A 20,896-nucleotide genomic window follows, 5' to 3' on the forward strand; every position below is an offset into this window, starting at 1 on the left:
GAAAACGCCAATGGCTCATTTGTCCTTAGCAGGACACTAGTGCCGGAATGATCGACAGTGGATTCATCAGAGACGGTTAGAGTTGCTGCTGAACCAAGCCTCTGCCTCTTTCACAACACCGATGTCCTATCAGCTGCAAGCAATTGCAGCCTTAGGATGCCGCGGCTTCATTGATGGATGGTTGTAGTTCCGCTGCGGGGGCTTGCAGTTACCAGTGAGCCTTTCTCGCTGAGAAATATTCCGTGTTTCATTTGTCAATGCAACTCCATATTCCTCGTCAGCTTCACGACAATGTCTTCCCAAGGGGACTATTCTGGATCGAGCCATGCTCCGCCTTGGGTATTATCTGAAGAGGCAGCAGGAAGGTATAAAACATCCTTAGAAACCCAGCTTTGGGATCCTCAACTTCCTCGTTCACATTCAGTCAGCCCTAACAACCTTGGTCTGAACTCCCTACTTTGAAGATTCTCCTTCTGCCCTCTTTGAAAGCCTGTGATTTGGTTGATACCTCGACCATGGTTTATCTCGCATCTGTTGTTGTCATCGGCCTGAGTGCTCTGGCTGGCATTGCGTCCGCTCATCCAGGGCATGATGTCAGAGCCGAAGCTGCTGAGCGGGCTGCATTCTTGCAAAGTGCCCCTGTTCACTCGCGCAGCCTTGCGCAATGTGCTTCTCGCCTTCAGCGTCGAGGTCATCAAAGCCGAAACGTTGCTCGTCGCCACATGGCCGTGAAGAACATACGTCGCCACCTTGGTCTTGAGCGTAGTATGTTTTGAAGTCAAGTCCAAATACTATCACATCCTAACAACCTGATAGCCAACCACTATCTCAAGGCGCGTAGCACTGACGCCCTGGATACTTCGCATCACTCCAACCTCACCGGAGTGGATTCCTCTACCGACCCCGATGTGTTGTTCGGCACCGATGCGACCTGCATTCTTGGACCTGAAGTCACTCAGGGACCTTACTGTTAGCTTCCCATCTCTGTTTCACGATTGGATTTACTGACGCGGCTTAGATGTCACGGGTGAACTGGTCCGTAAAAACATCGCGGAGTCCCAGGGTGGTGTTCCTCTCTACATGGACATCCAGCTGATCAACACCAACACCTGCGAGCCTATTCCAGAGATCTACATGGACTTGTGGCACTGCAACTCGACCGTAAGTAAATTCTCCAGTCCAGATCTCACTCTATCACAATGCGGACCGTTCCACTCACGTCGATCATTATAGGGTGTCTATTCTGGAATCGTCGCCAGTGGAAACGGCAACTCTGGCGATAACACAAACCTCAACAAGACCTTCAACCGAGGTGTCCAGAAGAGTAACGAGGATGGTGTCGTCCAGTTCCAATCAACCTTCCCGGGCCATTACACTGGCCGCGCAACTCACATCCATGGTATGATACCCAGCTACGAGAACCTCCCTTCATGGTTATGTCTTCTTTTCTCCGCAATTTTCTTGTTTGTACAAATTAACTTTGCCACATGTTATCAGGTGAAATATGTTGCAATATTCACTAACTTCATCGATAGTCCTCACCCACCCAGCCAATGAGACCAAGGTTCTCGCAAACGGAACCATCTCTGGTCTATATACCACGCACTCGTCGCACGTTGGACAGATTTTCTTCGACCAGGATCTGATTTCCGCCGTTGAGGAGGTCGCCCCGTATTCAACCAACACTCAGAGTGTGACAGCCAACGCCGATGACAGCATTCTCGGCGAAGAGCTCGATACCATCGACCCATTCATGGAATACGTCTACCTGGGCGATGATGTCTCTGATGGAATCTTCGCTTGGATATCGGTTGGTCTCGACCCTACCCAGGACACAACTGTTACCCCTGCAGCCTACTACACCGAGGAGGGTGGTGTTGAGAATGAGAATTCCGGTGCTCCTGGTGGCGGTGGCCCTGGCGGTGGTCCCTCAGGCAGTTTCCCAACTGCCTCGGCCACGGCTCGGTCTGTCTAGATGAGGCGGTGTGTGCTTGTCTCTCGATTGCAGTAAATGGGTAGGTCACATGGATTTTTAATTCCTTGTCCTCCACTAGCTGTTTATCTTCGATGTTGCAAGGGTTGAAAGTGTTTTCGATGGGTTATGCCTCGCTCTTCGCACCAAGCTTGCAGTTATAGTTTTATGGATTTTTTGAAAGGACGCTACTCAGATTTCAATCCCTGTCAACCATAACTGTTTTGCGATAAAATAATTCCGAGAGAAACTCGTCTTCATAATTGGGACTCGCTCCTTGATTATTTAGACTGGTCTGTTTCTGTATGGCACTGCACAAGAGAGATTATTTGGTTGAGTACCTAGTAGTATATAGTGACTCGTTCGAATCAAATGCTCCAAGGCTTTTTATAAGCAATTTACTAAACAGTTTGCAAGAATGAAAATCTGATGGCTGGAGCCGAAATCTAACCCAAGAGTATAATGCCTATGCAAACCCATCCAATATGTTTTTCCAGGCGTGCTCTCTATCTATGATAATTTTGCTAACCATTTTACTTGGTGCAAGAGACAAGAGACTACTAGCACAGTGCGGTAACCTCTTTGATAGCTACTACTACATTGGAAAATACACGGCCATATTGCAGCACTAGGCACTATTCATGCGGATGGTACATATATTCATTCCATCAACGACCTCGCGTCCGTCGTGTCGGGCGAGGTGCGTATTCAGGTTCTGAGTCTTCACCCTTGCCATTATCCACCTCGTTATCTGAATCCGAGGAGATAGACATAGGCGGGGAGTCTGTAGGACATCCAGATTCGAATGGCTTGCTGTCATCGGCGTCATCGACATCAGTCTGAGACGGACCTGCATGACTCCGCTGCTGATCATGATTCTCGACCACCAACCCATCGTCCGCATCATCTTCATGACCAGGAAGAAGAAAGCCACCACCATGATCAAACGCGTTGTATGACGGCTCCAGATCAGGCATTTCTTTATCAGCCCCATCATCATTTGATTCCTCCTCCTGCTTTTTCTTCTGTACAGCAAAAGGGTTATGCGATTCGCGCTCCCGATCAGCATCCGGATCTCCACCCCCATACTCATCCCTCACTCGCTCCATAATCCGTAACCCAAATAAAAACTTCCTCCACGTCTGTAGAATCTTCTTCTCAGCCTTAAGCTCCTCCCTCTTCCTCTTCTCCGCGGCCTCAACTCTCCAAGCATCCCTAAGCAACCCCTCATTCTCAGCCGCAACAACAACACCTTGAATAACCGGCACAGCCATCTTCGATCCAAACTCGAATCCCGTCACTGCCTCCGCATAGTCGATGCCAAGCTTCTTACACACCCGCACGGTACCAGGTAAGGGGACATGTACCGCGCCCGCAGGGACCATACTCGGCACGAAACAGTCGATATTACCATATTCATTCTTGGGGATACGGCCGTCCTGAATAGGCGGCGGGACGATGTACTCTGTCTGGTCGCGCGCGTACAGTCCCTGTAGTGGTTTTTCGCCGGTCTGGCGGTGCATTTCATCGACTTCACGTTTGCGTATGAGGGTCACGGCACGAATAGGCACACGCTTGAGGGCTACCGCGCCCGGTTTCGTCTGGCGACCTTCTTTGTGCCAGCTTTCGGCGGAGAGGCATTTTAGCACGTCTGCTCGTCGGAAGACGGGTTCTTCTTTGGCTCGGGCGCCTTTTCCGGCGATGAAGGTTCGTACGGGCTCGGCGCCGGGCCGGAGGGCTTCCTCGCGGCGGAGGAAGCGCTCTAGGACAAACTCGGTGGAAGTTCGGAGGCTTTGGAGAGTGTCGACGGTTTGGGTTGTTTTTTTCTTTTCGGGTTGGTTGGGTTGTAGATCTCGCGTTTCCTCAAGTTTGTCGACTGCTGTTTTGCATTTGCGGGCTCGCTGGTACCCACGCATTACCATCCCAAACCAGTCGAAGGCGATGTAGTTCCCGCGTGGACCTACGGGTACTTTTTCCAAGGGCATTCGGAAGCCCTTCGTTTTGCCGGGCCAGGTCCGCCGTCGAAGATATCTTGTTGTGACCTCTTTAGCAGTGCCATCCGATGAGTGGGCAACCACGTAGCATATGACTTGTTTGGCACGGTCTGCTTTTGCACCACGAGGCTCGAAGTTTGCTTGTAGATCTGTATCTGCAAATGGCGCCACGGGATTGGAAAGTACAAGTGGGTCGACAGATATGATCTCATTCGTAACCGGTGAAGCAACTTCGGTCCAGTAGATAGGAAACGGCAGATCACTGTCGAAATCTTTGCGCTTATTCTTCACTGGGAGTTTATTTTCAGTTACGTCAGTATCGGGCTCGGATCCTTGCGATTCCCCTTCTTTTTCAGGGTCCTTAGAGGGCGTGACAGGTGTGTAGGTCTCTCCCTTGGTCCAACCAAAGCCCAGCGGCTGTAAACTACCCACAAGTCTGGCCTCGATGCCTAAAGCGCGGACGAGAGCTGTGAAGAGCTGTGCGCCGACGTCCCGTGAGCCCTGCATACGCTCGGCGGTCGCGCGGAACTCGTCGAGGTTGGCGATACGCTCACCATGGCGCTCTGAATCATGTTCTTCCTCGCGAAAATCGGTGATTGCAGCTTCCAGAGCAGATACCGGCCGGTATCCATTCTTTCGCAGTCCTGGGGCCGTGATGTGAAACTGCTTCCTCCAGTATGCGACCAGCACCTTTATCAATGTAATGATTGGATCGCCACGGCTCATATCCGGCTGGCCTGGTTCCAGTCGCTCCGACTCATCACTCCAGTCTTTATTTTTCTGGGCCTTCTTGCCCTTCTTCTTAATCTTGGGCGGTTCAGGTTTTGCTTCTGGAAGTTCTAGGCCCGATGCGATGCGCCATTTCTTGACTTCCTTGTGGATCCCTTCCGGTAGCTTTTTGCGCAGGATCTCATGGACCTTGGAATCGTTGCTCCAGGCATTGCGAATGGCGTTGTGGAAAAGCAAGCATTGGACATGCATACAGTGTGTCTGGATCCGGATTTGACGCTCAATTTTACTAGGCCCTTTCTTACCATCCAGAAGATCGGAGACGTGTGTCTCATTTTGATCCAGGGTCAATTCTAGGTCCTGTAACTCAGGAGCTGCGACAGTAGGTGTAGTGGCGGTGGTCTTTGTGTCTATCGCGTCCTCCCAATCGATATCATCTTCTTCATCTTCGGATTCCTCGGATTCATTGCCCTGGAGATCTTCGGGTGCGTCGCTCAAAGATGAGTTGGAATCGGAGTCGGAGAGGTGGAACGGAGCACGGGGAGCTTGGGGAGCTTGAGAATTATCGGGCCGGGCCTGGCGCTTGGCCGGGGGCGGGTCCTCGGAGGATACGCGCTTGCGGGGGACGAAGGGTGGCATGCGAAATGAATGTGATGTGAAGTAATAATGAAGGGTCGCCGAATGTCGGGGGAAGATGAAGGGGAGAGTCGGCCGAGGCTGCGCTTTATTTTACTTTTCTTGCGCAACTTGACAACTTTACAACTTTTTGCCATTATTTACATCTAGTACAACCCTTCTTAAATTATTCAATCTTTGAAAACAAATATCAAATTATCCCAAATGGCAGCAGTCAAGCGATTCTTCTCTTCCCCTCGCTTTGCGGTGGCGGGTGCTAGCAATGACACTCATAAGTTCGGATACAAGAGTAAGGGAACACCTCTATGGGCATTTGTATAGAGAACTAATTCATTGCAGTCCTCGCCTGGTATCATCAACACTCCCTACCGGTGACACCGCTCAATCCCCGAGCAGCGCAGATCACCCTCCCCTCGCGTGCTTACGATACTGTCCCCTCGCCGGCCAGTTTGCCATCGCCGGCACAAACTTCCCTGTCAGTTGTAACTCCTCCAGCTGTGACCCTCAAGGTGCTGCAGGAAGCGCACTCGGTAGGGATCCCTGCAGTCTGGTTACAACCTGGCACCTTTGACAATCAAGTGCTCGAGTACGCTCACAGTCACTTTGAGGCGGTGATCGCGGGAGATGGAGGACAAGGTAGCGAGGGATGGTGTGTGTTAGTTGATGGTGATGAAGGATTAGAGGCAGCTGGAGTACAATGGACTAGCCAAAGATTGTAATTCCAGGATTACTCGGTATATATATCATGAAAATGTCATGTAGGGGGTTTAAATAGTGTGAGACAAAGAGGAACACTAATCCCGAGACGGTATCCAACCTCTCTCTTTTTTCCTTCCTTTTTTCTTCAGTTCTCTTTTTTTTTCTCCGATTTTGATCTTTTGATCTCTGATCTTTGTCTTTTATCTTTGTTTCTAAAATGCCCGACATGCACGCCTTCTTCAACTCTGCTTCACCACCTACACTCGACCTCTCAAATGCGCCCTCTCAGCTATTCCAAGTACCAGCCTCCACGGCTTCCACGTCGCTTTATTCTCTTTCAGTCAGTCGCAAGCGACCACGTCGTAACACAGAGAAACTTTCGTCGCATTTTGAGTCCAATTTCACCGGGTCTCCGATGATCCACTCCAACTACCGCTCAGTAAGCGTAAGTGGAGGCAACGATTTCCATGCTTCTGCCGAGCTAGATTACCGTCCGAACCGATACCGCGAATCCTTCCTCCCACCCTCCTTCGATTCCAGCGACGAGTCAACAAACCTAGCAGACTACGACGGCAGTCGCAAGCGCAGCCGCCGCGACTCTTGCATCTTATCTGCAAGCCCCGATAGCCCCAATACCACAACTTCCACAGGCTGGGGCCAGACCGTGATCAAAGCGGTTAGCAAAGTCCTCGATTTATGCTGGGCTGGCGCGTTCCGAGGGTTCTACGCAGGAGGAGGACAGGGCTATGACATGTCATCCGGACCAGCAACAACTCTCGAATCCAGCTGGCAGCCTTCAACTAGCCCATCTACCGAGAAAGACATGTACAGCCCGAACACATTCTGCTCGACGCCCGTACCCGGCCAATATCCAGACGAAGACGTTGACCGAAGCTGGGTCGTGGTACCTGAGAGCTCGGATCCATTCGTGGGCAGCAGTGAGCTTCCCAGCCCGTCACTCCGCGCTCGACGCACTTTCCAGGCATCGAGTCCTCGCCGCAAATCCGCTGTGATGCCCCGACTCGCTAAGCGAGTCACTTATTCTTCTAGCGGACCCCACTCGCCTACTAAGGGACTGGCGGGCCTTCCATCCCCCCGGTTGAGGGATGCTCCTGCGTCTGCTGATATCCAGCGACAGGCTGCTAAGATGCGCCGAAAGGAACGAGAAGAAGATGCCAGTATCCAGCGATTGAATAAGCAGTTGCAGGCGATGATCCGGGAAGGTAAGGAGGCGTTGGGCACGACGGTGGTAGTGGACGATGTGGACATGTATGACTCTGATTAGGCTGGTCTTTACCTTTCGGAGCATCTTCCATCTCGAGTGGTATGGCTGTATTTGTTTTCATCGCGTGTAACGACCTGATACCCCCAAGGGCGCTCTTTAACTGGGTGGTCCGGACCGGAAAAGCCGGTTTTGATTTGACTACGACTTACGATTTCTATGTTTTGGTTTTTTGCGTGCGCTCCTTGCAGCTTCGTCTGCCTGTCTCATTACATAGCAGGATTTTCCTGCGGGTTTCTGTGTCCAAACTTCAAAATTGCCTGTGATTTATGCACTGAAGCTTCGGTTTATCATTGAATCAAGGAAAGCATTTGACATGCTTCGAATAATAAGTAACAACTCAACAGCTGGACAGCATAGCCGATTGCACATCCACAAATTTTGGTCGGCTAGTCAAACTAATTTCATAAAATCCTCATCCCATGTTCTCGAGTGATAGATGGAAATAACAACGCAACTAGCTACATCTAGGTTAGATTATCACTAGCAGCTCATTCCTTCATAGATACTTTACTTGAACAAATAATACACAAGGCGGCCAATTGGCCTAGTGGTAAGGCATCCGTTTCCGGTGCGGGAGATCGTAGGTTCGAATCCTGCATTGGTCGTTATCTTTTTGTTTTTGTCATCTTATAATGAATAAGAGAGCAGCGAGGTATTCATTCTTATTTGCTTCGTGTTCTCTTTTATCTATCTACTTACTACCTATGTATTGTTATGTACTACATACAACATACTTGGCTTGGGTCTGGTCCATATACATGTATTTAGGAGCATCATGCATGAGATGCATACTTAACTACATATGTACCGGATAATGCCTGGCACTCGAGACCTTTCCCTTTCCGTATTAGTGCTCACCTCTTGCCGCTTTTTGATCACTGAGTAAAACTGAGCACGTCCCTGAGTACCCTGACTTGATCACGGATCATTACATAATCAGCGTGATCTGCTCACTGAGCATCCCCTGAGCACCCTGATCCACTCACTGATCACCATCTGAGCACTCTGATTTGCTCACTGAGTGCTCACTGAGTGTAGGGATGAGCGGCCTGAGTAAACTACATCAATAAAATGCGACACGCTAATCCCATCACGTGCAACACTTGCCATTTAGATCGCCCATCAAAAAAGGACGGGCGCAGTCAACGTTGGCCGTTCGTCCTAGCGGTCTCGATCCTATCCAAGTAAAAAATCTCACAGTGGGGCTATTCAATTGACCCACCATTTTACCATTTTAGCCTATGCTCCTAGGAATACCCCTCGGAATACTTCGCTTACCAGCCCGGCGATCCCCTAATCGGGCTTTGGATTACTACTAGGGCGAGGGCGATTGGATGGGTTTCCTTGAAGATCTAGAACCCTTCTCTGTATTAAGGCAACTAATTGGAGGTTCCGCAGATGACAACGATGAACCGATGAACCACTTCTCTCGCCAATGAGCGCACAAGCCGAAGGCTTTCCTGAGCGTATAACGTCATGTCTTCACTATTGCTAAATAGTTTGTAAGCCGAAGACAAGCCACCAATGGTAATATCCCGATGAGCTCCTAGGAGCCCGCGGCGCCTTCCCAGGAGCCTACTAAGCATTACCAGAGTCCTAAACTTCGAGCCAAACTTAAATCGAAATCCTAGGAGCTCGAAACATTGAACCCCCCTTTCTTCCCCCCAGCGTTTCTACCCAAAGTGATGCCATCGCAAAAGGGATATATAGTTAGTCACCCCCTCCGTAAACAATGGTCTTCATCATTGCTCTACCACCATACTAAGAAGCTAAACACAAACTACTTTTAAATATACCATAGTAAGTTCAGCCTTCATCTACTCCTTATACTGCATCAACTAACCGTACTCCATATTGGCATTTCTTTTGCTCACGATAGTAGAAACAATCGGTCCAAGCCGCAAAAGCTGCGCAGCAGAGCATCTGTGCCCTCCTGGAAACCCTCAAAGCTACCAAAAGTACAGCCGAGGCTTTAACAGGACTGTGCCATCGATTGTCTTCCGTTCAAATTGCTTTAGTTAGATCACCATCAGCATTGGGTCAGTCAGAACCTAACAGGCTAGGTTGGAAATCTGGAGCAACGGAGATGCATGCGTTTGATTCCAGGACTCTCAAAAATATATTAAACACTCAGCCAACAATATGCACGAAACGGACTGATATCGTCTTGATTTCTTCGGGGGCATAGAAGTGCGAATATTGACAGCACAACTGCACACTTTTGACAATGTCATACATACGAGATGGAAAAATCTGTGTCGTATGTCAAGTTCAAAGCTCTTGGCATTGATACGATCGGTTGACAGATTCTCTACACTAGACTCACTGTGTTTCTCTCTCAAAAAGCATCCCCGATGAAGAGAGAAGCGCAGTCTTGGCCATGGAAAACGAAATACTGTTGGCAGTTGTTGCGATTCAGGACAGGCGACTGGCACTCCAGTGCATCACTTATGAGATCGAACGGCATGCTAGAGGAATAAAACAATCTCGAAATGATTTAGAGCGATTTTTTTCTAATGTCCGTTGGCTATGGAGTGGACAAAAATCGAATGCAGGGGCGATTGTCGGCTTCTAGATATCGGTCCTCTTTCCAAAGATTCTCAGTTTACCCGGCGAGTCAACGTTACTTTCATAGGTAAACATTCCCAAGGCATCATGGATAAGTATCAATAAAAGAAGCCCCCAAGTGCTAATTGAGCAACACCCTCTGATATGGCTAAAAATTGCCTCAGCAAGGCACTCAATGTGGAATGATATCTTTCGCAGTTATCTCAGTCCCAAGCTGTCCTCAATGACTAACTCAGACTGTTCTCAAGCTTCCAAACCGTCAGTATTCCAATTTTGTTTCTAATTAACTATTTCCCAAAGAAAAAAAAGCTTAATGTGAAGTTATTATGCAGATCCTCCCGAAGCCGCAGAGGAAAATGACAGATGAAAGCTTGCTTATAATGGCGAAGTTATCCCAAAGCCAGACTTGGAAGCAGACGCCTTCAACATGGGAAAAATCCAAGATAAGGGAGGCGATTGTTTGCTATAGCGTGAGCAGTTGACAGCTTCGAAATCCGGCACTGCTGAATGCCACTGAAATAAAGACTGTTGGTAATACCGTAAGAAACATTATACGCTACTGATTGTTAGGACGTGTCTTGCATATGCCTAATGCTTGAGCTCTGAATTCACGACCAATACCCTCCCGATGCCCCCCGATCGACCTCATATCGCGACGCACTCGCGAATCACGTGACACCACAGTCCCCACAGGTCTCTGGATGGATGAACAGAACGCAGACCAATGGGACTTCAGTCCCGAGTAATGACCTCAGCAGTAGCAGCAGTGCACCTGCCCAAGTGATGATGCGCGAGACCCTTCAGCTAACCGTCCGCGGCACTGACCGTGCCATCGTTGACCCTCTTCGCAGGAGAGAGGATGAGCTGGTCAAACGGCTGAACAGATCCATCAATGACGTAGCTAGGGAGCTAGAGAATGCTGAGCCTAGCACGAGACTTCTAGACCGAGTCGTTTCCGCAGCACGAGTTCTGCCTAGCGGCGACATCCTCATCCAGGTAGATGATATCAAAGACTACGAAGACCTCATCAAGGCTGCCCCCGCCGGATTTTCCGACACCTGGTGCCAGGTGCTCGGCGAGAACGCGGGACTGAAAAGACAAACCTACGCCGTGGTGGTCCACGGCGTGACTTGTCGATTCTCTCCCTCCGCCACAGACGCGAGGAGGCAGCTGAAAGCCGAGAACGTCAAACGAATATCTACTGCTGCCGAGATCGTATACATGGACTGGCTGATGACCAAGAGGAAAATGGAAGAAACGAGGCCAGAGTCCACGAAGCTCCTGATCGAGTTCGCCGACCCATACGCTGCCAACCAGGCCATTTTACGTGGTCTGGCGATCTACGGAAGGAACCACGACTGCCAGTTCTTCGACGGCAGTCACCGCCTCCAGCAATGCTACCGCTGCCAGATGTACGGACACATAGCCCGAAATTGCAAGCGAGACGATCACTGCGCCTACTGCGCAGGGGATCATGATTCCAAGGAGTGCCCATATGCGCACGACCGCCGCAAGGCCAAGTGCGCTGAGTGTGTCAGGCACAAGAAACCCGATCTCAGTCACTTTGCCTTTGATCGGGGATGCCCTATTCGGGGCGAAGAGCTGGCAAAGATCCAGCTCAACAGACGCCAGGGCCCGCAGCTACACCCGGAACGATATAGCGAGCCCGCCACGCCGCCATCCAGCGAAGAAGATCACCCTACACCCTACGAAACAGTCCAGGCGGATGCAAGGGCTGCTGAAGCCAGAGCTGCGAAGGCCGCGAAGAAGAAGTCATCAAGCCGCTCCCGCTCCCGGATGAAAAAGCGGCGCGTTGTCGAGTCTGGCGAGGACAGTCAAGAAGAGATAGAAGAGGACCTTCGCGCCCTATCAAGCTATGGCGCCCAACCAGTGGACTCCGTGAACGACGTCGTGGTCATCGACTCGCCCACAGAAACCGGCCATCTGGAGAGCCCTGCACATATAGAAATACAGCACCGAGGACGCAGTGAGAGCCATGACGAGCTTCAGGACGGAACTAGCGAGGAAGCTCCCCCCGCGCGCTCCACGCGTCGACAAACACGGAAGGCTCTCCTTGAAAGACCCACTCAATGTTAAAGTCCACACAGCTTCGAATACTACAGGCCAACACATGGAAGTCGAGAAACAAGGTCATGATGCACCTCTTCGGCGAAGAAGGAGTGCAGGAGATGGAGATCTTGGCAATCCAGGAGCCAGAGGTGTACAACCACACCAACCCCATGACGACGTATTCCCAGGCGTTGGGGGGACGCTTCCACGTCCTTCTCCGCCCGACGGAACAAATCCACGGAAGACAAACCGCGGCGAACGCCGCGAAACCGCGAGTCTGTTTCTATATCAATAAGAGAATCGACCCGAAATCATGGTCGATCTGCTACCACACGCGAGACGCAAGTACACTCACGGTTAAGACCAATAGTGGGGCAATACACGTACACAACGTATACGTGGAGAGCAAGGTCCGAGACGAGGGCGACGAAAGTCGGCAGGAACTACGCGCGGCGACCGCCAAAGCCACGCTCCAGGTAGTCAGAAGGTTGCTAAGGAATAGCGGCGCGGGCCAGCACGTGGTGGTAGGGGACTTTAACCTACACCATCCGCTCTGGTCGCAAACGACGCAATCACAACAGGAGGATCAAGATGCTGATGACCTAATCAGTATCATGGGTGACAGAGACATGCAACTGCTGACGCAAAGAGGCGCGGTTACATACGAGGGCCTGGTGTACGGTAACCATGTTGAGACCACACTGGACCTGACATGGGCGTCGAGATCCCTTGCCGAGCGATGTACACGGTGCACCACCCAAAGGCAGTGGCTATATGCAGCCGACCATGTGCCAGTCGTGACCGAATTCGACATCCAATGCACCGAAACCCCCTGCCGGACGATCACGAACTGGAAGGAGGCTGATTGGGATGAGTGGTTGAAAGTGCTCAGATCCAAGACGTGGTCCCGCCGTCCCCTCCGCAGCACCGACGAAGTTGACCGGGCAGTCGAAGAACTCATCTCCGCAATGATGGATGCCACCCACAGCACGGTCCCGACAAAAAGAGTCGGGCCACACTCCTTTCCCACGTACACGAAGAAGCTGGAAGATCTAAGACGCCAGGTCAAACGTGCACGACGATGGGCAAGAGAGACCGGAAGCGATGAGGACCAGGAGCGGTTCCGACAGATGCGCCATGAACTTGGCCGCCAGAGTGCGAAGGTCGCCAATGAAGCACATCGGGAACGAGTAGAAGCAGCGACCAAGTCAATCGACGACTTCTGGAAGCTATCGAGATGGGCCAGGAATACTACCCCGCGGGCGACCCACACTCCGACATTACGTGAAGGGGACAGGGAGTACGTGACGGCAGAAGGCAAGGCGGACATCCTCCGCAAGGTCCTTTTCCCTCCTGCACCCACTGCGGACTTATCAGACCTCGAGGGGTACGACTATCCTGTTGCAGTCAATGCGCCACTAATCACCTCCGAAGAAGTCATGCACGCTATACAGAGATCTGCATCGTACAAGGCCCCGGGGCCAGACGGGATCCCGAATGCCGCACTGAAGAAGGCCATCGAGATACCAAGCCTCCTCACGTTTCTGACACATCTGTTCAACGAATGTTTGCGGCTAGGGTACTGCCCTAATCACTTCCGCGAGTCCACTACCGTCATTCTCAGAAAGCCTGGGAAACCGGATTATACCATACCAAAGGCCTACAGACCGATCACCCTACTGAGCACCCTGGGGAAAGCGCCCGAGTCAGTACTCGCTACCCGACTCAGCTACCTAGTCGAGGCCCACGCACTTCTACCGGAGACTCACATCGGGGGAAGAGTCGGAAGGTCATGCGATCATGCCCTCCACCTCCTCTTAGAGCGAGTGTACGAGTCCTGGAGGCAGGATGCACACGTCGCTACCCTGCTAACACTTGACGTGACCGGCGCGTTCGATCATGTGGCACATGAGAGATTGGCCCACTGCCTAAGGAAACGAAGGATACCGGAGCAAATGGTCCGGTGGATCCTCAGCTTCCTGAGAGACCGCGCAACAACGCTGGTTCTACAAGAAGGCTCGATGGGCACAAACCCGGTGGCCACAGGCATCCTGCAGGGCTCACCGCTATCACCGGTCCTCTACCTCTTCTACAATGCAGACCTCATTGACGAGCTTCACGACGCCGCAGCCGGACAAGCTCTTGTTACCGGGTACATCGATGATATCTGTATCCTGGTATGGAGTAAATCCGCGCTAGACAACTGCCAGCTCCTGGAGAGACTGCATCAAGTCGCAGATGACTGGGCCAGTCGCCATGCATCACGCTTCGCACCCGCCAAATATGGACTGATACACATGTGGAAGAAAGGCTGGAGAGCTCGAAGAATAGATCGACCGCCGTCGGGCGAGAGCATCACCCTTCAAGGCGTTGAAGTCCGCCCCACCTCGTCCCTCAAATACCTCGGCGTCATGCTAGATGAGCACCTCACGGGAGAAAGCCAAATCGCGCAGTGTCGCAAGAAGGCCGCACAATTGATTGCCGCGCTACGATCAATCGCGGGGATGACGTGGGGCGTCTCGACCCTACACCTCCGCCGCATGTGGACGGCAGTCCTACTCCCTCAGATCTCATTCGCCTGCTCCAAGTGGTATACACAAGGAGCATACGGCTCTAAATCTTTCGAGGATCGAGCGAACAGCGCCTTTCGGTCGATGCAACGGCAGGTTCTCCAGTATATCGCAGGGGCTTTCAGGACAACTGCCGGGCCCGCTCTGGAGGTATGTCTCTTCGTCCCACCAGCACCAATCGCCATACAACGCCTCGCGGAAGAGGCCTGTCTTCGCATACATACATCACCCCTTAGGTCCACACTCGCTAGACGAAGCGACGAAGGACGACGATACGGACTGATATCGCCGCTCAAACGACTGGAGACACATCTCAAGTTCAAAGGAATTGAAGTCCACAGGTTGGAACTGATCCGGCCGTTTGCGGTCCCCCCTTGGTGGCAACCACCAGAGACCCGGATAGCACCGGACAAGGACACCGCCATCAAAGAACATGATCTGATTCTCCGGGCGACGCCTCTCTACGGGCCGAACTCGGCGATCGCCTACACAGACGGGAGCAAAACAGAGGGTGGGGGCGTCGGTGCCTCGGCGGTCACATCCAAAGGGAACGCAACCGCCAGGCTCGACGACCAGGATACGGTTTACGCAGCCGAACTGAAGGGAATCCTTTTTGCACTCTGCCAAATTAAAGATGACCTGGTGAGGGAACTCGTCGCTACCTCGAGAGCCCCCACCCGCACAATGACCATTTTCACGGACAACCAGGCCGCCATCCAGGCGTGTGCCCAGCCGCGACGCAGCTCCGGGCAGCAGATTCTCCGCAACATCGCCATCCAAATAGAAAACCTACGGCTAGCGGCCTGGCGCATCCGTATCCACTGGACCCCCGGTCATATGGGAGTACATGGAAACGAGCGTGCTGACGGTCTAGCAAAGCTCGCAGCAAAAACATACGGGCCCGCCGAAGCGGTCATCCTCCTTTCCGGCTGTCGCACTAAGCTCCGCGAACACGCTGCGAAGCGGTGGAAGGAGGAGTGGGCGTCAAGCAACAGCGGCGCTCACCTCCGCGCACTTTTCCCTGAACCGACGAAAGCGATCTTCGCGATACATGAGTCTCTGAGACGCGCAGCCAGCTCAGTGCTGGTGCAGATGCAGACCGGTAAGATTGGTCTCCCCGCTTACCTCGCTACTCTCCCGCAGTGGAGGGAACAGGCCCTCGAAGATAACCCACTACGCAACCCATCGCGTTGCACATGTGACCAAGGCACCATGAACACGCACCACATCCTCTTCTCCTGTCCCCATTTCACCGAACTCCGTCACCGAACCCTCGGGCTTGCCCGAGGAGGTGGGAGCGAGGGTGGCCCCGATATGTGGAAAGAATGGCTCTCGAAGCCATCATTAGCAGTCAGAGCAGTCAGCTTTATGATGCAAACTAGGCTCCTCGGCCAATTCAGGAGCCTACCGACCACCTACCGAGTCACTAACAAAGTAGACTCGTGACCCTGGGATTTTAGATCCTCTCGCTTGCCCCATTTCGGGTCCCCAGAACTACAGTGAGTACCCCCCTGCGTCACTGATCACCTTCACGGCTTGCCGTGTGAGTTGCTGGACAGTACGGGCCTCGGTCCCGCAGGGATGAAAGCGATCGACTGAAGACGGGGATGGCGTTTGCCCTGTTTCCTTGGAGAGTGTACGCCTTCTGTACGCCGCTGGACTGTTCACGGCTCTGCCAAGCCTGAGCAGCCCTGGTGAATTATGGGTTGCCATGACCCAGGTAGGTGAAATCCGTAACAAAGGGGCGTTGAAGGGGATCGTCGGAAACAACGGAGTAAACAGCCATCGTCATGTGATATAGTTGTCCCGGCTATCACGTAGTGCCCTGCCGGCAAATCGGGCTTCACCGCCTGACAGATCCGCGAATGAAATTTACTTACTTACTTACTTACTTACTGTATTATTCAATCCTGACTTATAGGCGTCCGTTTGCCATATGGCCTTAACCTGTCGGAACAAACTTTCTCTTACCTTGGGATATTGCTAGTCCCCAGCAAGAATTTGGGTGGGGTATGGAAGATGCATCTGATGAGGCAAAGACACGGTAGGTAGCCTGATTCTTAATCGACTTGGTTTGAGACGACAACAAAAGGCCCCCCTCTCCGGCTGCTGGTCAGCCTACCAGCTTCGTATGGAATCCCAACACCAGCCCGTTGGATACTCAAGCAGTTTGTCGCCGATATTTCAATAATATGCCCTGGCATGTCAGGTTGGTGCTGGTTGGAGTATATACAGTGACACAGCAAAAGTCTTAACACCCCAAGTTCTGCTGGCTAAATATTCACCAATCAAAAATGAAGGGCTTTGAGTTAGTTAACCTAAATTAATAAAAAGGGGCGGGTGTTTATATCGTTAGCATGGTATTAATAACTAAGGTATAAGCTTAGGCCGATCCGCTTACAACTACCCTATAATCCGGTATAATTTTGCGCTCTAAGAGCCAAGATAAACGCAAAGGAGTTATAAACCGGCTGGTCCATTATAAGGGGATCATAAGTTTAAAAGTGCTAGATCGTCTTTTATCATCCCTTATAGTATAACGAATAGTTGTATTCGAGTCTAATAGGTGCCGGAACTAGACTTATAAGAGAGTAGAAACAAATACCAGAAATATATATCGGGCATCTTAGTCGCTATACCGGTTCCGCTACAGTTTTACTATTGCTCGAGTAGTTTTGTCTAGCATAGAACCAGGAGAATTATATCCTACTACGAAGGGAAAATCTCAATCTTAGCTATAGAGACAGAGTGGACTAGACCATATTAGCTACCCCACTAGTCTAGGCTTTTATATAGCTTACAATAGGCAATACGAGGATACTAATAAACCGGAAATTATAGTCTAGTAGTAATCCCCGTAAATTCCTAGTCTAATACTAGGGTTTCTATACTATAAGTCATAGCAGTGTGTTAATTATATTTAATAGAGCGAATCGGATAATATCCGCGTTAACACTAAGATAGAACGCCACGACTAAAATAGTGGAAGAGCGGTGTCTACATCCACCTAGGTCCAGACCTTTCTACTCGATTAAATAGAAGGAAAATTAGATATACTATGCTTTACCAATCTATATAAGACGGCAGGGCTCCCAGGCCAGCTAATACTATATCCTCTCTTTAAGTCACTATTATTTTTCCTTAACCACCTCGGCCATAGCATCCTCCTTCAATAACTCCACTATAGAGCCCATCCTACTAAGGCTCCAGGATATCAATATCCCTATATCTATTCTCTAAGAAAAGAATCCCGAGACTAACCGCTTTACAGCTAGCGTTATCGCTTTCCGCTAAAATTCAGAAACCCCGTCCTAGCCTAAGGTTCTACTAATCCAGCGTAGATATAAGGGCTCCTAGGGCGGAAGCTAGGAGGTACCTAGGGGAGGGTACGAAACTAGCAAAGACGTCTCCATCTTACAGACTGCTCTACGTGAGACCAAGGAGGAGGCCAGCTTAGAAATATTGTCCAACTTCATCTTCCCGCTTATGTATAGGACCACTTTCTAGCACAAAGAGTCATAAATAGCTAGTTATACATTTATCGTGGAGCTTTCTAAAGAAGTTCCGATCGTTTTATCGGATGAATATCTAGATTAGGGCTTTTTTAATGAAAAAGAGATCTATCTTTTTAGCCCATACGAGAAGGGGAAAGCCCAATCTTGGTATAATAGTATATTATAGTAGAGTATAATGGTGTGAAGGATATCATATATAAATTACTGGTAACTATTACTATATCTAAGGATATACTAATAGTGGTAAACTATATTATGATTCACTTCTAAATCGCCATAAATCGTGAGATAATATGATATCTTATATTATCTTATATTTGCCTCCTAAAATGTCTATAAAAAGGGTGACAGTCTACTCTCTAATAGAATAATAATATTCTCATCCATATACATATATCTTTATCTCCTATTTAGGATAAGTATAACCTTCAATACTATATCTTATATAATCATATTATATAAGATATTACTTCCTCTATAAAATATTATAACCTACTATTAGGCTATAATATTCTATCTGCTAAACTACTCACAAATACTTTTCAAGTACGGACTTGAAAAGAAAAAATATTGCTGTTCAAGCCGATTTTCAACATCACTATCTTCATTTTTTTTGTATTTTTTGAGTTTTTTGGCAACTTCCTCCACATAGCTCAACCCCCATTCCCATATCATCTCACAGAGCAACCACAACCACCTCAGACTTCCATAGCTTCCCCTACATCCCACACAAAACCCTTATTTGAAGCTGTTGTTCCCACCCGAAGCGCAAGGGCTAAAAGAAAGGCGCGGGCCACAGTATGCATTGGCGTCATACCACTCTTCCTTCCCAAACTTTAGGTAGCCCTCCCAGGTACCTCCATGGTCCATCGATAAGCACTGTGTGCCGCAGATTTTGTTCTTCTCAACGCTCGCTAGAAAGTGGTAGAGGGCGCCATGGATAGTATCCTGCTGAGCGGTCGTGTCGCAGTTTCGCCCAGTAGCGTAGTATTCATACTTCCAGCCATCGAGGGTGCCTTTAACCTTGCTGCAGCTCTTCTTCTTGCTCTGTCCCCAGACTACGCCCGCAATTCCAGCCGAAATTGTGTACGCAAACTGGGCAATAGTTGCACATTGCGCCATTTTGGAGAGGCCACTCTCACAGACCTTGATTGGCTCACGGACAACCAGCGTTTTGGTGGTATTCACATCAGGGAAAGCTGCTTCAAGGGCGGCGGAGATGAGCTCTTCGCTCCCGTCGAAGTGGATGGCATACCATCCATCAGGCAGTAGCTGGCCTTCGATTGGTTGGCCAAGCGTAGATGAAGGTGGGGTAGAGGGTTGAGCAGATGTGAGTCCATAGAATATGTTTAACGTCAGGATCGACACCGTTGGAAACCGCATAGAGCCAGCAGAGGGAGGAGAAAAGTATGCCAAAGATAGAAAGGCGAGCAACGATTGTGCTAGTGTCCATTCGATGAATTTTTAATGGAAGGTTTAATGGAAGGATGTGAACGAGTAGAGCAGACAAGAAGTAATAGAGGGAGATGCCACCCTTTATAGGTCCTGGCGGTAAAATATCAGGGGACTGGTGCTGTTTACCCGAAGTCTCAGTTGTGAGAGTGGAGTGTAGAAGTCGCACACCCTGTTTAATTCCACATGTCTTATGAAGGCTCACTGGCCCTCGATAGTTCCCATGCAGGTCGCTTTAGTCGGCCGACGACGGTCTAAACACATGGCTAGTACATGAACCCACTTCTACTAGGCAATTGCTTGCCCCCAAACAGTGAGTCAAATTGTATGAAGGTACGACCGAAGCTAGATATTCCTATTTGTGGCTGCTTAGAGCCACTTGTACGGAAAAAGGTCTGCAAGAAATTTTGTTGCGTATAACCTCAATCAAATGCTCCCACTGCCACAATTAGTCTGTCATTCTAATATCATTATCTTCTGGTCGGAATGTCGGGCCGCGCCCAATATTGGATCCACCGTACAGAGGGGCTCTAACATCCAGCCGAGGTTACATCGATAAGCGCTACCTAGGTGTCACCAGACAGTCTCATTGGTTGAAGACGATCGCTTAAATTTGCTTGGCCATAGCCCCCCGCACCTTTTACCCGATTAGATCATTCCTTGGAAGATATCTATAAGCCTATGGAGACGTGTCCTGACCGTTGGCCTGCTGTTTGATCACCAGGCATTGGCGTGTAATTAATCCCTTAATATCGAGATGGATTTGGGGACCACTTTTCGCGGACTCCGTAAATGCGGCCCGACCCCTGGAGGATCCCTGCAGCTCAAGATGTGGAGCTACTACGGAGTACTCCGTACAGTAACCTCAAATCCCAAACTGTCACTGAATTCTACGTCTCTTTATAGGCCCGATTGGAGCCCAATGAAACCACGGAATCAATTTTACATGGAATCATGTGTAACTGATAATAATTCTTGATAGCGCTTGTAACCTCCATCACTTTTCACTAAGGATTCTCTAGCTAGTGGTTCGATGCTCTGTTGTATCACATGCTTGGATCGTGGTTTATCAGGCTTCTTGTAGCTCTTTAGCTAACATCCTAACTTTTTATAGAGAGTCAATCCTTTCAACTTATCTCTCCTCGCTTAAAGATGAGCCCACCTATATGTCCCGCCCAATTGATTGCTTGCGGGAAGGCTGAGCAGGTTATTTGCTAGATACTAAGGTATCCTAGTATGACATGGCCACAGATGATTATGCGGTCCCACTAATGAAGCATTAGAGTGCCTTAGCGTAACCCTCGAAGCGATAACTATGACGAGTAGTAAGTTGTGAACATCCCTGCTATTACGGTGAGCACATTCATCCATATCCACATCTTCTTTGGGCAGTGTGGTTAGAAGAA

The 20,896-nt window shown here is 50.1% G+C and overlaps 7 protein-coding genes across 7 annotated transcripts; 5 read left to right on the forward strand and 2 right to left on the reverse strand.

The window, feature by feature from the left end:
* Window positions 1-515: 515 nt before the first annotated feature.
* Window positions 516-1,975, forward strand: N7517_007665 (intradiol ring-cleavage dioxygenase; the record flags this gene model as incomplete). The annotated part of the gene is made up of 5 exons (XM_056725395.1): window positions 516-765; window positions 817-969; window positions 1,019-1,161; window positions 1,234-1,399; window positions 1,536-1,975. 5 exons carry the CDS (start codon window positions 516-518, stop codon window positions 1,973-1,975), a joined length of 1,152 nt encoding a protein of 383 aa, XP_056581645.1.
* A 665-nt stretch (window positions 1,976-2,640) lies between these two features.
* N7517_007666 (Rad4 family protein) lies at window positions 2,641-5,334 on the reverse strand (the record flags this gene model as incomplete). The annotated part of the gene is made up of 1 exon (XM_056725396.1): window positions 2,641-5,334. One exon carries the CDS (start codon window positions 5,332-5,334, stop codon window positions 2,641-2,643), a length of 2,694 nt encoding a protein of 897 aa, XP_056581646.1.
* A 201-nt stretch (window positions 5,335-5,535) lies between these two features.
* N7517_007667 (CoA-binding protein) lies at window positions 5,536-6,050 on the forward strand (the record flags this gene model as incomplete). Its single annotated transcript, XM_056725397.1, has 2 exons — window positions 5,536-5,620; window positions 5,671-6,050. 2 exons carry the CDS (start codon window positions 5,536-5,538, stop codon window positions 6,048-6,050), a joined length of 465 nt encoding a protein of 154 aa, XP_056581647.1.
* Window positions 6,051-6,247: 197 nt separating this feature from the next.
* Window positions 6,248-7,315, forward strand: N7517_007668 (uncharacterized protein; the record flags this gene model as incomplete). The annotated part of the gene is made up of 1 exon (XM_056725398.1): window positions 6,248-7,315. One exon carries the CDS (start codon window positions 6,248-6,250, stop codon window positions 7,313-7,315), a length of 1,068 nt encoding a protein of 355 aa, XP_056581648.1.
* A 3,351-nt stretch (window positions 7,316-10,666) lies between these two features.
* Window positions 10,667-11,980, forward strand: N7517_007669 (uncharacterized protein; the record flags this gene model as incomplete). The annotated part of the gene is made up of 1 exon (XM_056725399.1): window positions 10,667-11,980. The coding sequence occupies one exon, from the start codon at window positions 10,667-10,669 to the stop codon at window positions 11,978-11,980; it is 1,314 nt and encodes a 437-aa protein (XP_056581649.1).
* Window positions 11,981-12,039: 59 nt separating this feature from the next.
* Window positions 12,040-15,969, forward strand: N7517_007670 (uncharacterized protein; the record flags this gene model as incomplete). The annotated part of the gene is made up of 1 exon (XM_056725400.1): window positions 12,040-15,969. The coding sequence occupies one exon, from the start codon at window positions 12,040-12,042 to the stop codon at window positions 15,967-15,969; it is 3,930 nt and encodes a 1,309-aa protein (XP_056581650.1).
* Window positions 15,970-18,776: 2,807 nt separating this feature from the next.
* Window positions 18,777-19,421, reverse strand: N7517_007671 (uncharacterized protein; the record flags this gene model as incomplete). The annotated part of the gene is made up of 1 exon (XM_056725401.1): window positions 18,777-19,421. The coding sequence occupies one exon, from the start codon at window positions 19,419-19,421 to the stop codon at window positions 18,777-18,779; it is 645 nt and encodes a 214-aa protein (XP_056581651.1).
* Window positions 19,422-20,896: the final 1,475 nt, after the last annotated feature.

The sequence above is a fragment of the Penicillium concentricum genome (genome assembly GCF_028827145.1).
Source record: "Penicillium concentricum strain IBT 3081 chromosome Unknown utg000002l_segment0_segment0, whole genome shotgun sequence".
Classification (NCBI taxonomy): Eukaryota; Fungi; Ascomycota; class Eurotiomycetes; order Eurotiales; family Aspergillaceae; genus Penicillium; species Penicillium concentricum.